General features: G+C 42.2%; 1 protein-coding gene across 1 annotated transcript; it reads right to left on the bottom strand.

The window, feature by feature from the left end:
• Positions 1-5,863: 5,863 nt before the first annotated feature.
• Positions 5,864-6,790, bottom strand: LOC119944002 (olfactory receptor 4S2-like). Its single transcript, XM_038765230.1, has one exon. The coding sequence runs from the start codon at positions 6,788-6,790 to the stop codon at positions 5,864-5,866; it is 927 nt and encodes a 308-aa protein (XP_038621158.1).
• Positions 6,791-15,737: the final 8,947 nt, after the last annotated feature.

Here is a 15,737-nt window from a genome sequence, read left to right as displayed (position 1 = left end):
ACTTACCTCTTCACTCCCAAAGCAGCAATAGCTACTAAGAACAGCAGTCGGTAGGCCTCAGAACCCACAGACTTTGGAATTTCTGAGAAAGCCTGCACTAAATGGATAGAGAGGAATATTTAAGTATTCCTTTAAGGGATCTTGGGAGTTATGTCCGAGGGTATTTCACACCTGTTTCTTCAGAAAAGTTGGATAAAGCATTGTACCACGTATCACTTGGATATTGTATGGAACTAATCTTTGATTCACTGGGGATCTTAACTCAGCTTTTCAGCTTTCCTTACTCATTCTTCCTGTCTACTTCACATGCAAATTAGTGATAATAGTATTTAAGTTCTCACTGTGTACTGAACTACTGTACAGTACTGAACTAAGTGCTGGGAGAGGTAGTAATTAGACCAGGTTCCTGTCCCTTTTGGGGCTCATAAAGCACCAATTGTATGCATCATGTTGTTTCATTAAACTTTCATAGACATTCCTTGATAAAAACATTAATATAACATTAATAATAATACCTGTGAGGTGTGTTTAAACACTTACCATGTGCCAGGTACTGTGGTAAGCACTTGCGTAGATTCAAGGTAATCATTCTCCTGAGGTATTTTCAACTTTAATACTAATCTCAGTAAGTATAATTTGGAATGCAATGACATATATTGATGATTATTAATTTGGAAATTACAAGTAATTTTTTAAGGTAAAAGTCTCTTAGAAAGAATCTTTCTAGCCAGTCTTCCCATTTCAAAGATGAGAAAATGGAATTACAGAGAAGTTGAATGACATACAAAGGGTAAAACAGTGGAGGTCTGTTCAATTTGGAATTAAAATGCAGGTTTCTGGCCCCAGAGACCATGTTGTCACTATGCTCAGTACCTGTTCTCCAAAAAAAGTGGTTTGCTAATCTTGAGCCTCACTTCACTTCAGTGGGTGGCCCCTCATTCTAATATTCAGTCACTGGTATTTTGTGAGTGCTCCCTCTGTGAAGAATACTGTCTTAAGCTCTTGGAAGAATACAATAGAGAAGCAGCATGGCTTAGTGGAAAGAGCACGGGCTTGGGAGACATAGGTCATGGGCTCCAATCCTGCCTCCTCTGCCTGTTAGCTGTGTGACTTTGGAAAGTCACTTCACTTCACTATGTCTCAGTTACCTGATCTATAAAATGGGATTTAAGATTGGGAGCTGCACATGGGACTACCTAATTACCTTGAATCTACTCCAGTGTTTAGAACAGTGCTTGGCACATAGTAAGCACTTAACAAATGCCACTACCATTACTACTAGTAGTAGTAGTAGTAGTAGTAGTAGCACTCAGAACAGTGCTTTGCACATAGTAAGTGCTTAATAAATGCCATTATTATTATTATTATTATTATTATTATTATTATTATTATTATAGTATTAGGTATGAACCCTGCCCTCAAATTGCTGACATTCTACTGGAGGAGACTAAAATAAATCACGGTAGGGGGAAATAATGTAGTGTGTTGGGATTTTTTACTGTTCAAGCCTGTCATGATATGGGTGGAGCATCAGGCCTCACCAGTGATGATTCAATGACAGCATTTCATGCTAACTTTCATGGGGTTGGGCATGATTCAAAAAAAATCTAAAACATCAGCCCTTTACTTATGCTGCTGCTTGCTTTGTGTATAGTTACTTTAAACTGAGCAAACCATCCCTGACATTACATATCAAAATAATTGACGGACAGTTTCTCAGCTGTGCCCCACTGCACCACACTGGTCAATCAATAGCATGTGCTGAGCCCCTGTGTGACCTGTGTTTCCTGTTGTTTCATCTTTCTCCCAACTTTCCAGTCTAATGAATTGGAAACCTCAGGAAGATTGCAGGACTAAGCTATCCCACCGAGAGTCCTCCAGACCACTGGGACCAACGGTGGACCAACTGGTTCTCAACGGTGGACCAACTGGTTCTCTTGACATGACCCTGGGTTACCGTTCTGGCAACTCCAGAAATGATTCAGCCTCAAGACAAGACAGCAGGTGCCCTAAGAGAGCCCTTGTTTAACTGAGGGGCTACAAGCTGTGATGGGAAGATCTCCTTTTGGTACAGTGCCATATCATCTTAGGGAACCCTGCAATTGTCCTCGCAGGGACAATAGAGCAGCAGTTAAAACCATTAAAATTCCTTCAGAAACAAAAAGCATGTGACCTACAGATTGTAGAGAGTGGACAGGTTTGGTTTTTTTAGTGCTTATGTGTGCCAGAGACTGTATTAAGCATTTGCATATAAACAATATAATCTGGATGGACACACTCTGTGTCCCTCATGGGGCTCACAATCTGCATCCCCATTTTACAGAAGAGGTAACTGAGGCCGAGAGAAATTAAGTGATTTGCCCAAGGTCCCACAGCAGACAAGTGGTGGATTCAGAATTAGGACCCAGGTCCTACTGACTTAAAGGCTGGTGCTCTAGCCATTAGGCCATGCTGCTTTGGTGTGACCAAACAGATTAGGGATGCTGAAGGATATTCTAGCCTGTGAGCCCACTGTGGGCAGGGACTGTCTCTGTTGCTGAATTGTACTTGCCAAGTGCTTAATACAGTGCTCTGCACACAGTAAGCACTCAATAAACAGGATTGAATGAGGGAGCGTGCAATAGGAATCAGAAGCAAGAAAACATTTATTTCCCTCCAGAAATCACCCTCCTGCTCCACACCATTCTGATGGCACTTTTCATCTCTGTATTTCTCAACATGCAAATGAGAGGGTTGAACATGGGGACCATTATGGTGTAAAACACAGCAAGCACTTTGTCCTCCATGAAGGTGGTGGCTGGATGTACATATGGGAACTGCAGGTGGACTGGGCCTTGCACCAACTGTGAGGGGAGCATGTTCTTAGGGAAACTAGTATGACTATGTAAGGAATAAGCAACACCACAAAGGTGAGCATGGCGATCATTCCTGTGTTAACCACCACCAAGAGGCCTACAACATAGGTGTCAATGCAGGTGAGATTTAGCAGGGGGTTCACATCACAAAAATAGTGATTGATCTGATTGGGCCTACAGAAGGGCAACTGGAGGGTGAGGAGTAACTGAGCCATCGAATGCATGAATGCCACGACACAGGCAAGAAGCAGCATGACATTACTCACCTGTGAGTGTATAATTACTTTAAACTGAGCAAACCATGAGGTTTTTGAGGAGCGAGATGTGTGCAGTACAACATTTGACAAAAATGATCTGAGCAGCAGAGTGAATAGTGAACTCGAGAGGGGAGACATTGGAGAGTGATCAGCAAGGAGGCTGATGCATCAATGCAGGGGGCTATGACAAGTGCCAGGACTAACATGGAGATCATTTCAACGGAGAGAATGGGCTGGATCTTGGAAATATTGTAGATGGAAAAATACAATAGGAGTTGATGACAGACTGAATATCAAGGTTGAAAGGGAGGAGTCAAAGGTGGAATAATGATCATCCATAAATATTTAGTAGAGTAGTTTACTAATAGAACAGTAATAGAAACCACAATTTTAAATTCACATATTTCTGTACATTTTATGAGTTGCCGATTGTCAGCTGTGTGACTTTGGGCAAGTCACTTAACTTCTCTGTGCCTCAGTTACCTCATCTGTAAAATGGGGATCAAGACTGTGAGCCCCCCAAGGGACAACCTGATTGCCTTGTAACCTACCCAGTGCTTAGAACAGTGCTTGGCACATAGTAAGCGCTTAATAAATGCCATTATTATTATTATTATTATTATTATTATCTAGGAATTATAGGAATGTTGCAATGATTCCAGAACCGCAGAAACAGAGAACAGAAAAGATAAAAGAAGCTAAATAATTCATTTAAGAAGCAGGATTCAGATCAAGTGACCTACATAGCAAAAGTGAATGCTCTAACCAAGGCCACACTGCTTCTTACATCAATTGTCACCCCTTTTCTTTGTTACGAATATTTGAAAGATGCTCTCTTCCAAAGAAGTTCTCTTTCATATTCTAATCCCATCATCGAAGGTTCAGGGGACAGCATGTGAACTCTCTCTAGATGTTTTTTTGCACTGAACAATGGCAGGGTGCTCTATCTGAATGCTTGTAAAAGTGTAAGTGAAATTCCAGCATTGGGTTAGTTTGTCATTTTTATATTCCCCTTAGGAATAATAAAAATAATACTAGTGGCATTTGTTAAGCACTTGCTATGTGCAAAGAACTGTTCTAAGTGCTGGGGTGTTACAAGGTAATCAGGTTGTCCCACGGGGGGCTCACAGTCTTCATCCCCATTTTACAGATGAGGTAACTGAGGCATAGAGAAGTGAAGTGACTTGCCCGAAGTCACACAGCTGACAAGTGGTGGAGCCACGATTAGAACCCATAACCTCTGACCCCCAAGCCCGGGCTCTTTGCACTGAACCACACTGCTTCTCCAACTCTCACAATGCTATGGATGCTTTCATAGTCATGCATGTAACTTAAGTTGGTATCTATAAACAGTATTATTCTGCATCCATAGTAATAGCTGCTTACAATAGCCAGTTGGAAAGATAATATACATAACCTAAATACTATATACCATTTAACTCTATATGGGAATGATAGTGTTTGTCTTTGTTTGTCATAAGAAAATGGCCTAGTTGAAAGAGCATGGGCTTAAGAGTCACAGAGCCTGGATACTTATCTCAGTTCCACCCTTGTCTGCTGTTTGGTCTTGGGCACATCACTTATCTTCTCTGTGCCTTAGTTCTTTTATTTGCAAAATGGGGACACAGCAAGTTCACCCAGCAGAGTCACACACTACTGGTGGGTGGGCTATCCAGAATACATATTTTTGCTTGTTGAGTTTTTGCAGCTGATTGAATCATGACTGGGACATGTTCACTTGTTCTTTAGAGGAGACAGCATGGTATCACCAAGATCACCTAGTGGAAAGGGCATGGGGTGGAGAATCAGGAGTTCTGGGTTCTAGTTCTGTTACTGTCCTGATGTGTGTCCTTGAGTAAATCACCTAATCTCTCTGTGTCTCAGATTCCTCATCTATAAATTAACTGCCTTTCAGACTGTTAGACCCATCAGAGACAGTCTGTTCACTTTGTAATGAATTAGGTGCTCAACACATAAAATGTAATTAATTCATACCTTATTTAATCAATGTCATAAATCAGGTCACTTCATTTTCTTTATTTTCCATTTTTCCTTCCACTTGTCATTCTCCTCATATCACTGTTGTCTTGCACAGCACTGTGTGCTCTTTGTTGGTTAGAACACTAGAGGTCCCTTGGCCTAAAATGATTTTAAGGCCAAATAATGAGAACCAAATGGAGAAAATAAAAAGAAATTGAATACCTATTGTGGTCCCTTTGCATCCCCTTTGAATATGCTGTTACATGACGCTGTGGTAGTGGGGCAGTTCTGAGGATGTTTGCTGCATTTATTCTCTTTGTGCTTTTACCTTAGGGGTATGGGGAGTGCTAGAAGATGGTGAGGATGGAAAGAGGGAGGAAGAGGGGTATTGCTAGAGAAGCAGTGTGATGTAGTGGATAGAGTACAGACCTTAGAGTCAGAAGAACTTGGGTTCTCATCCCAGTCCCCCTAAATTCTGCTGTGTGAGCTTGGGTAGCTCAACTCACTTCTTTGTGCCTGTTTCCTCATCTGTAAATGGGGATTAAGACTGTGAGCACCATGTGGGACAGAGACTGTGTCCAACCCAATCTCCTCATATCCACCCCAGCACTTAGTACAGTACCTGGCACATAGTAAGTGAGGAACAAATAACACAGTTATCACTATTGCTAAGGATGGGCAGGACTTTGTAAGCTGAATTGAACTCTAGGCACCTTACAGATCACTGAAGCCCAATTAGACCTTCAGAATGCAAACATGTGGCTTAGTATTTCATTTTTGCAAAACCAGTTTCCTACTCCACAACTTCTTCATGGCATTCTTCACCACTGCATTCCTCAGAGTGTAGATCAGAGGGTTTAACATGGGGGTGATGATGGTATAAAATATGGCAACCATTTTATCTCCTGAAAAAGTGGTGTCCGGTCTCATGTACATAAAAGTACAGGGACCAAAGAAGATGATGACCACAGCCATGTGAGAACCGCAGGTAGAGAGAGCTTTTCGCCGTCCTTCTTTGCTCTGATGTCTCAGGGACCACAATATGACAGCATAAGAGAAGAGCAAGATAAGAAAGCTCCCCAGAGTTATTGTCCCACTATTGGCTGTGTCTACAACACCAGCGACGTAGGCGTTGGCACAGGCGAGTTTCAGCATGGGATGGACATCACAAAAATAGTGATCGATCACATTGGGTCCACAGAAGGGCAGTGGGACAACCAGGGACAACTGAACTATGGAGTGGATGAGGCCCGCGACCCATGTGCCCACAAGCATTTTATTGCACACAGACCGGTTCATGATGTTCAGGTAATGGAGGGGTTTGCAGATGGCCACGTAACGGTCATAGGCCATCACTGTAAGGAGGAAGATCTCGGTGGAACCAAAGAAATGGACACCAAAAAGTTGCATCAAACACCCCTCATAGGAGATGGTTTTCCTCTCTGAGATCAGGTCTCTGATCATCTTGGGGGCCGTGACGGAGGAGTAGCAAAGATCTATCAGAGACAGATAGGTGAGGAAGAAGTACATGGGTGACCGGTAGAGTTTTCCGAAACAGATGGTCAGCATGATGAGGATGTTTCCCAGAAGGATGATGGTATAGAAGAGGAAAAATATCACAAAACATGCCTTCTGCACTTCTACGTTCTGTGAAAATCCCAAGAGCTCAAATTCTGTGACATTGTTTATCTTTCCCATGGATTTATTAAATGGCAAAGTGCATAGGAGGCGATTAATTTCCCTAGAATGGTACAATAGAAATGACATCATTGATTGCATTGTAGATGGACTCACCGTTCCTGAGGGAAAAAAACCACAGTTGTCAAGGGGATGGTATCCTGAATCTTTTTAGTACATATTTTTCAGTTTCATTTACTAAAGAGTTACCATGATCAAAAGTTGCCTCCTGTTTAGAAAGGTCATCTTTGTACCTCTTCCATACTGTCAGGGAATCTGAGCCAAAGCCTCGGGCAGGAAAACTAGGAGAGGTAGTCAGAAGGACCTGGCTTCTAATCCTGGCTCTTTCACTTGTCTGCTGTGACCTTGGGGAAATCACTTTGCTTTTCTGGGCCTCAATTACCTCGTTTGTAAAATGGGGATTAAGTATCTGTTTTCCCCCCTATTTAGACTGTGAACCCCATATGGGATAGGGATTGTGTCTAATCTGATCTTGCCCATCATTTAGTGCAGAGCTTGGTACATAGTAAGTGCTTAACAAATACCAAATTATTATTAAAAGTTATAATTGATTATATACTAAAATATCAATCAATGTTACAACAGTATATATTTTGTATAATACAAATATTAGTAGTACATCAATGCATCAACATGGTATATTATAATGTTATGATGTTAATTAAGAAAAAATACTTTTTTAATTGCCATTAACAATTATTATTACTGTTATTTTTCCTTGAGCCAGGTCACATAGTTGGCAAGGGGCAGAACCTGGATTCAAACCCAGGCCATTTCTAGTAGGCCAACCTACTCAAATTCATTTTTTTGTGCCCTTGTTTCCTCAACTGTAAATGAGGGATTCCTCTTCCCCCTCTAAGCCTGAAAGCCCCATAAGGGACAAGAACTGTGTCTGATCTGATCATCTTGCATCTACCTCAGCACCTCAACTAGTCTTTGGCACATAGTAAGCACTTAATATATCCCACAATTATTATTATTAATATTATTATTAGAGGGGTGAACCTAATCCCTCTGTGCAAGAGCAGCTGTGTATGTGCCTGATGCTTTCCTGTGTCAATGGGGCCCACAGTTGTTCAGAGAACCCAGAGCCTTCTTCCTCGGAACACGAAGCGAACAGAGCCCAACAGTAAGCAGGGTGGGTTCAGGACTGCAGCCTGATCCTCTGGCAGTATTAAGAGAGAAAAAAGAAGGTTTTTCTACTTAATGCATACAGGAGAGAATGAGCTCTTTTAAACACAAAGGACCAAATAGCCCTTCTGCATCATTTGATAGAATTGTTGTTTTGATAGAAAAACATTAATGGTCATGTTGATCAAGAAAATGAAGATATTTGAAATTGAATATTCATTTATTCAATTGCATTTATTGAGCACTTACTGTGTGCAGAGCACTGTACTAAGAGATTGGGAAATACAAGTTGGCAACATATAGAGACAGTCCCTACCCAACAATGGGCTCACAGTCTACCAAGATAAATTAATTTTTCTATTGTACAACTGTACTCTTTCTATACTGTACTCTCCCAAGTGCTTAGTACAGTGTTTTGCATGTAGTAAGAACTAAATAAATTCGATTGAATGAATACAATGGGATATTATTATTATATTATTGTGTCAGTTAAAATCCATTCTAAGCATTGGGATAGATATGAGTTAATCAGATTAGATTCAGTCCCTGCCCCACATGGGGCTCACAGTCTAAGTACAAGAGAAAACAGCTGTTGAATCCCCATTTAACATGTGAGGATACAGAGGCACCGAGAATTTAAGTGACTTGCCCATTGTCAAACAACAGGCTATTGATGGAACCGGGATTAGAGCACAGGTCCCCTGGCTCCCAGGAACATGCCCTTTCCGCTAAGCCATGCTGTTTTCCCATCCAATGCTGATGCCACTGAAAATGGGAGAGCATTTAATCCCATATTGTCTCATAATCAGGAAACCTGGAGAAAATCACTACTGCTGCACTGTCTTGTTATAATTCTAGGATAAAGGAATGTAAATTATATCTCAAGTGAGTCAGGTACTCATGGCTTGAAGATATTAGCAAAAAAAGTTCCCTATATAGAATATTAACAAAAGAATCATAGTTTAGAAAGGTTAAAATCATGGTTCAGATTGTAAATCCCTAAACAAATACCATCAAAGCCAAACCCTTTTGATAAATTAGCTGTAGGATATTCACCACTATTAATTTTCCAAGTGGAGGTCACTTCTTTTCCTCTCATTTAAACTCTGCAGTGGCTACTTTAACCCTTTCTTTCTCATTTGATAGTGAGGGTAAATTTCCCTGAAAATAACTAGAAAAGAAAATGGAATTTAACCTCTTTTCAATCTACTTTGACCTCATCAATCTAGACTTTTGACTGAATTAGATTCCTGTTTTTGTTGTTATTTGGTGCTTCCAATGATGATTTCTAAGCTGGTGAATAGAAACTCCTGGGTCTATTGATTCTTCAAAGTTGTCTTTCCCTTGAGAGATTCAAACAATGGTGGTGAATCCACAAGAGGTAAGACCCTGAGACCTCTCAATAGCCTGTAATAACCTCCTCAGAAGCCTGCTGCTCAGTCTGATGGCAATGAATCCATTGAAAATGAACCTTCTTGCAAATGTAGCCTTGGATTCTGCCTCATAATCAACCCATCAGCGCTATTTCAGACTTGCTTTGACTGGCTTTATGGTCAGAAATTACTCATTCATTCATTCATTCATTCATTCAGTTGTATTTATTGAGCACCTACTATGTGCAGAGCACTGTACTAAGTGCTTGGAAAATACAAATCTGCAACATATAGAGATGATCCCTACCCAAAATTGGGCTCACAGTCTAGAAGGGGGAGACAGACAACAAAACAAAACAAGTAGACAGGTGTCAATACCATCAGAATAGATAAATAGAATTATAGCTATACACACATCATTAATAAAATAAATAGAGAAATAAATATGTACAAATATACACAAGTGCTGTGTGGAGGGGAACGGTGTAGGGCAGAGGGAGGGAGTGGGAGTGATGGGGCGGGGAGGAGGAGTAGAGGAAAAGGGAGGGCTCAGTCTGGGAAAAGGGTCCCGTCGCCCTCTCTCCAATTCAAATGTTTTAAAAAATCATTTGTGAAGCTGCAAAGAGTCAGGCAGCTGGGTCAGGATAGGCTTTCCCAAGGTTAGATGACCCTGGAAAAGCAGAAGAGCTCCTAGCATATCCCTGAGGGAGAGGCCAGTGTACCAGGAATGCCCTCTCCTTTAATCTCCGAGGCATAGAGAGATAAAACATCATGTTAGAACTCAATACATTTTTTTCCACGGTATTTAGAAAGTGATTATTCTGTGTCAGGCACTTTTCTAAGTGCTGGGGATAGATACAATGTAATCAGGTTTGACACAGTCCATGTCCCTCAATAGTGCTCACAGTCTTAATCCCCATTTACAGATGAGGTAACTGAGGCACAGAGAAGTGAAGTGACTTGCCCACCCAGCAGATAAGTGGTGGAGCTGGGTCTAGAACCCAGCTCCTTCTGACTCCTGGGGCCCATTCCCCATCCTCTAGCCCAAGCTGCTTCTCGACAAAGAGGCCTTCCTTGTTTATATTCAGAAATGCACTTTGCAGCTTTGCGAGTTCTGGCATTCAGTAAGAGAGACTCCCGGGCTTATTTTAAAGCTTCAGACAGACCCCTATCTTCAACATCTGCTTTTCTTGGGTTTTGTTTCCACAAGCGTGCATGCATTTCACTAAATTCACACACTTCAGGGAACTGCAACAGTGGAAATCCAGGTTCACAGCAGGGGGCAGTTAATTAACAGTGCAGAGGACAGAGCCGAGAGTGCTGGAACTGAGACTCCTCTGGGAACAGCACATGGACCAGGCTAATATTCGGGGAAAACCCACCCCCTTTAATACAACCAATCCTTTCAGGACAGACCAAAAAATTCCATTTGGCAAAAGACGGAATTAAAACCCTTGTCAGGCTAGAAAGGGCCAGATATCAGGCTCTGTTCTGAGCAAGGTATGAAGAGCCCAGATTTATTTCCAGTGCTTGGGTCAAGCTTCACTCAGCTTTCTAATGGACCATTCTCAGAGAGAATCTTAAAGAGCAGAGGAGGTCCTCTGGAAGATGGTAATCAGTACAACAGGAAATTCACCTCTTCTGTGGTCTGGAGGACAGAGCAGAGCGGTTGGGAAACTGCAGATCTATTAAATGGATGACATCTGTGATGCTGAGCCCTGGGTTCTAATCCTTACTTTGTGACCGGATTGGGTGCAGTATGAGCATTTTGCAATGGCAAAAAATCAGTGATTTGGAAGCAAGTGGGAACTCCCTTCCTAAGACTGTCTAGGCATAAATGAAAGTGCTTTGTAAAGTGTTATGTGTTCATGCTATCTGCACAGCAGGGTGGGCTGCCAGGATCATTCTCCATAGAAAGTCAGAGTAGTTCGTGAGTCGCATCTCAAATTACCCCAGCTATGACTTTGTCAGATCAGATCAAGCTGAGTTCTGACCACCACAGAAGACCATGCTAATCTATCAGGATTCAGGCTGAAGGTAGTTGAGCAAAGCTCACACTTATAAATGACAGACTCCTAGGTTAGGCAGACAACAAATTCTGATAACTTTAAGAAGCAAGTAACTCAGTTCCTGCCACACTGCAGACTAACCTAACTTTGGACATGTTCCCTAGCCTCCCCCATTATGATAGTTGAGGTGTTTATTAAGCCTTACTAAGTGGCAAGCACTGTGCTAAGCTCTGGGGTAGAGACAGGATCACTGGATCAGACACAGACCCTGTCCAACCGCTGGGCTCAAAATCTACTCTTCTGGCTACTAAAACTGGGAAAAGACAGCTTTCTGATGTTGAGAAGATTCATTTGATAATGTCTGTAAAGTGCTTTGAGCTCCTTGGAGAAAACTGCTATATAAGTGGCTATTATTGCATCCTGCTGAGGCTGCAGGGTTGCAGTGTAAAGGAAGGAGAACAATATTGCTTCATGGGTTCTTATTAAGAATTTAAATAACCCTTTTAAAGCCATGAAATACCTCACAACCATTCTAACTAGCAGCTTGTGAAGCAGGTCTTATTAGCCTCATAACTTGGATGAGGAAACTGAGGCAGAGATGTTGAGGGTAGTGGAGGGCAGAGAACTCAATTAAACTCAAGGAGATGTTCTTTCTCTTGAAAGAAGAGGAGTTCAGGGGATAAAATCCTGAGACTCCCTTAGCCCCGCAAGGTGTTCTGCAGGGCGCTCTGGTGTGCGGACTCTTCAACTGAGAATTTAGATGCGTGAAAGAGACAGACAATTGGAAAGAAAGGTAAAATCTCAATTCAAGCTTCTGTTGCCTTTTCTGGCTTTGAAAAATATTGGGCAATTCCCTAGCCCTCCCCCAGATTGAGTAACTTCCAAATCTGGCTAGATCTATCCCTGTGCCATCAGTAAGCACTGAAAGCCAAGAGGTGTGGGAGAAAGGTGTCAATATAAAATTCTCCAATGAAACCCCCATCCTTAGAAGATAGCTAACCTTAATGGGGTTCTGTTCTTGAGTTTCCTATAATGCAGAAGAAAAGTGAGGAAACTGGTTTTTATCAAGAATGGGCCAGGTAAAAGCAGAGACAGGTTAAAAGTAACAGCAGGATGATAGAGTAAACTTGGCTTCTAATCCGGTTCCGAAGCACTGGTGATCTTCTGAGACTCGGAAGACAACCCGTTCTTACAATCCCTCATCTGTAATAATAACAATAGCAAATTGGCATGGGAGTCAGAGGGTCATGGGTTCTAATTCAGGCTCTGCCACTTCATTCAATCATATTTATTGAGCACTCACTGTGTTCAGAGCACTGTACTAAGCACCACTTGTCTGCTGTGTGACCTTGGGCAGGTCACTTAACTTCTCTGGGTCTTGGTTCCTTCATCTGTAAAAGTGGGGATTATGACTGTGAGCCCTACGTGGGACGGGACTGTGTCCAGTCCCGTTTATCTTGTATCTACCCCAGTGCTTGGAACAGTGTTAGGCACATAGTGAGTGCTTAACAAATACCATAGTTATTATTATTTTCCTTCAGAGAAGTAGGAAAGGAAGGAAGAAAAAGCCAAGTGGTAGAAGGTGGGTATGGGAGCAGCCTAAAAGCCTGGGAAAGACTTACTCCTTGGGCCTGGATCTCTAGTTGATCCATTAGGCATCTCTGACCACTCTTATTGTGACTCACTCCATGCTTTCCACCCTCCATCATTTTTTGAGGAATGTAGTCTAGTATGCTTGTATGACTCATTATTTTTTATAAAATGAAAATCATATTTGTTCAGATTCACTCAAGTTTTGAGGCACAAACTTGTGGTGACCCAAAACCATAACTAGGAGTTAGTATTTATAGCCCTGACATTTTAAGCAATTTTCTACTCCATTCTGAGCCTTACAGTCTCTTTTTAAATGGTCTGAAAGGAACCAGAGCAGAATGAAATATGGGCTGCCACTCTTTAGAGACACTGGGTGCCCCGCTCTAACCATCCACCAAGGAATCAACGTGGGGAAGCAGAACTGCTTTACTCTAATGTAGAAATATGAGGGAAGCATTTTTGCTAGTGACTATTATCTTAAGATGGCAAATTTTAGTAATATCAATAAAAATAACAACTGTGATGAATGATACAAAGTACTTATTATGAGCCAGGTGCTGGAGCTGATACTAGATAATCAGATTGGCCCTAGTCCCAGCCCTAACTGGGGAATCCCAGTCTAAGAGGGAAGGAGAACAAAAATTTAATCCTCATTTGACTAATGACAAACTTGGAGCACCAACAAGTCAAGTGACTTGCCGAGCTGCGTCTTGAACCAAAGCCTCGAGTCCCAGGCTCATGCACTGCCTAGCAGCCCATGCTGCTTCTAGGTCACAGTGCTCTTTTGAGGGTCACAGTGCAATTCATAGGCAAGAGAAGTGACCCGCCTTCATTGCCCATGATCTCGACTATGGTTCAGGGTCTTCCGAAACCTGGACACAGTTCAAAGCTTGGATTTCTAAAATGAGAAATCCAGAATGCAGCATGATGCCAATGTGTCAAAGAGCCTGCCACACAGGATATTTTCAGATGTAGCATTCTGGTGTCATGTATGGGATGAATATGAACAATGTGTGTGCTTTGGAGAAAACAACCAAATAAAAGTCTTAGTTAACGGTTGCCATGGTTAGCCCCATGTCCTTCATCACCTTCTCATTCTGCACATTGGTTGCTTATTCCAAATTCTTCCCCCAGATTTCCAGTCTTTCTGTCTGCTTCCTTTACATCTTCATTGATAAGGATTATACCATCCATTTGAGTCATTTTAATTCTTAAAATGAATCCTAAATTAAAGCAATTTTCCCACAGCTCCACTGTTCATTATCGTGCCATGATTCTCTGGCAAAGCAACTTGAAGTGCATTTTAGGCATCTATATAGATTCAAACAATTCTCCCTTTTTGTATTGCTACCTGTGGCTGGTGCAAATCATGCCTCGTTAAAACGGCAATAATAATAATAACAACAACCATGGTACTTGTTAAGCACTTACTATGTACCAAGCACTGTTCTAAAAACTGGAGTAGCCAGAAGTTAATCAGGTTGGACACGGTCCCCGTCCTATACAGGGTTTCCAGTCTACGTAGGAGGGAGAACAGGTCATTTTATTCCCATTTTACAGTTGAGGAACCTGAGGCACAGACAAATAAAGTGGCTTGCCTAAAGTCACACAGAAGCTAGTGGCCCAAGCAGAATTAGAACACAGGACCTCTGACTCCCAGGACTAAGCTCTTTCCCCTAGCCCATGCTACTGTGAGTTTAGTCCCATATTACTTTCTGCTCAGTTTGCAGTCTGCTAAACAATTTAAGACAGTGTTGATCCCAGTTAAAAAGTAAATCAATGCACTGAAAGTTAGAAGGGAGCAAAGTGGGTTTGTGTAGTATTACATTATAGTCCATCAGCTAAACCCAAAGAAACATATTGCTATAGACCCCTGCTTTGTAAGATGGTAATTCAATTCACTACACACCACAACAAAGCAGGCCTTTTTCAATGTTTGGTGTATCTCTCATAAGAGTATCTCTGTTTTATGAAAATGGTGTAAAAATGAATAGTAGAGTTAAAATATATTCTATTGTACCTAAAATGTCCTCATGAATTTCTAGGTGTGGTGGAAGGGATGGAGGTTGGAGTAGTTACTGAAAACAGTGTCAGAGGCAACCATCAGCTTCTCCAGGACTCATGATTCCAGTATCAAAAGATTCTGAGTCAGTGACCCCATGATTTGACACCCAAATCTACAGCTCTGCCCCTGCTCTCTCTTCCTCCCTCCAGGCTGCTATCTCCTCCTGCCTTCAGGACATCTGTTTCTGGATGTCTGCCCTCCATCTAAAATTCAATATGTCCAACAATGAACTCCTTATCTTCCCTCCCAAACCCTGCCTGCTCCCTGACTTTTCTGTCACTGTAGATGGCACTACCATCATTCCCATCTCACAAGCCCTCAACCTTGGTGTCACCCTCGACTCTGCTGTCTCGTTCACCCCACACGTCCAATCCATCACCACAACCTGCCGGTCTCACCTCCACAACATTGCCAAGATCCACCCTTTCCTGTCCACCCAAACCACTTCCTTGCTGGTTTTTGTCTCTCACCCTATCTCGACTGGATTATTGCATCAGCCTCCTCTCTGATCTCCCACCCTCCTGTGTCTCCCCACTTTAGTCTACACTTCACTCTGCTGCCCAGCTTATCTCTGTGCAGAAATGGTCTGGGCATCTTACTCCCCTCCTCAAAAATCTCCAGTGGCTGCCTCTCAACCCACGCATCAGGCAAAAACTCCTCACTCTCGGCTTCAAGGCTCTCCACCACCTCACTCCCTTCTACCTCACCTCCCTTCTCTCCTTCTACAGCCCAGCCCACATCCTCTGCTCCTCTGCCACTAACCTCCTCACTGTACC

The sequence above is a fragment of the Tachyglossus aculeatus genome, chromosome 22, assembly GCF_015852505.1.
Source record: "Tachyglossus aculeatus isolate mTacAcu1 chromosome 22, mTacAcu1.pri, whole genome shotgun sequence".
Classification (NCBI taxonomy): Eukaryota; Metazoa; Chordata; class Mammalia; order Monotremata; family Tachyglossidae; genus Tachyglossus; species Tachyglossus aculeatus.
This window is presented reverse-complemented; position numbering and strand designations above follow the sequence as displayed.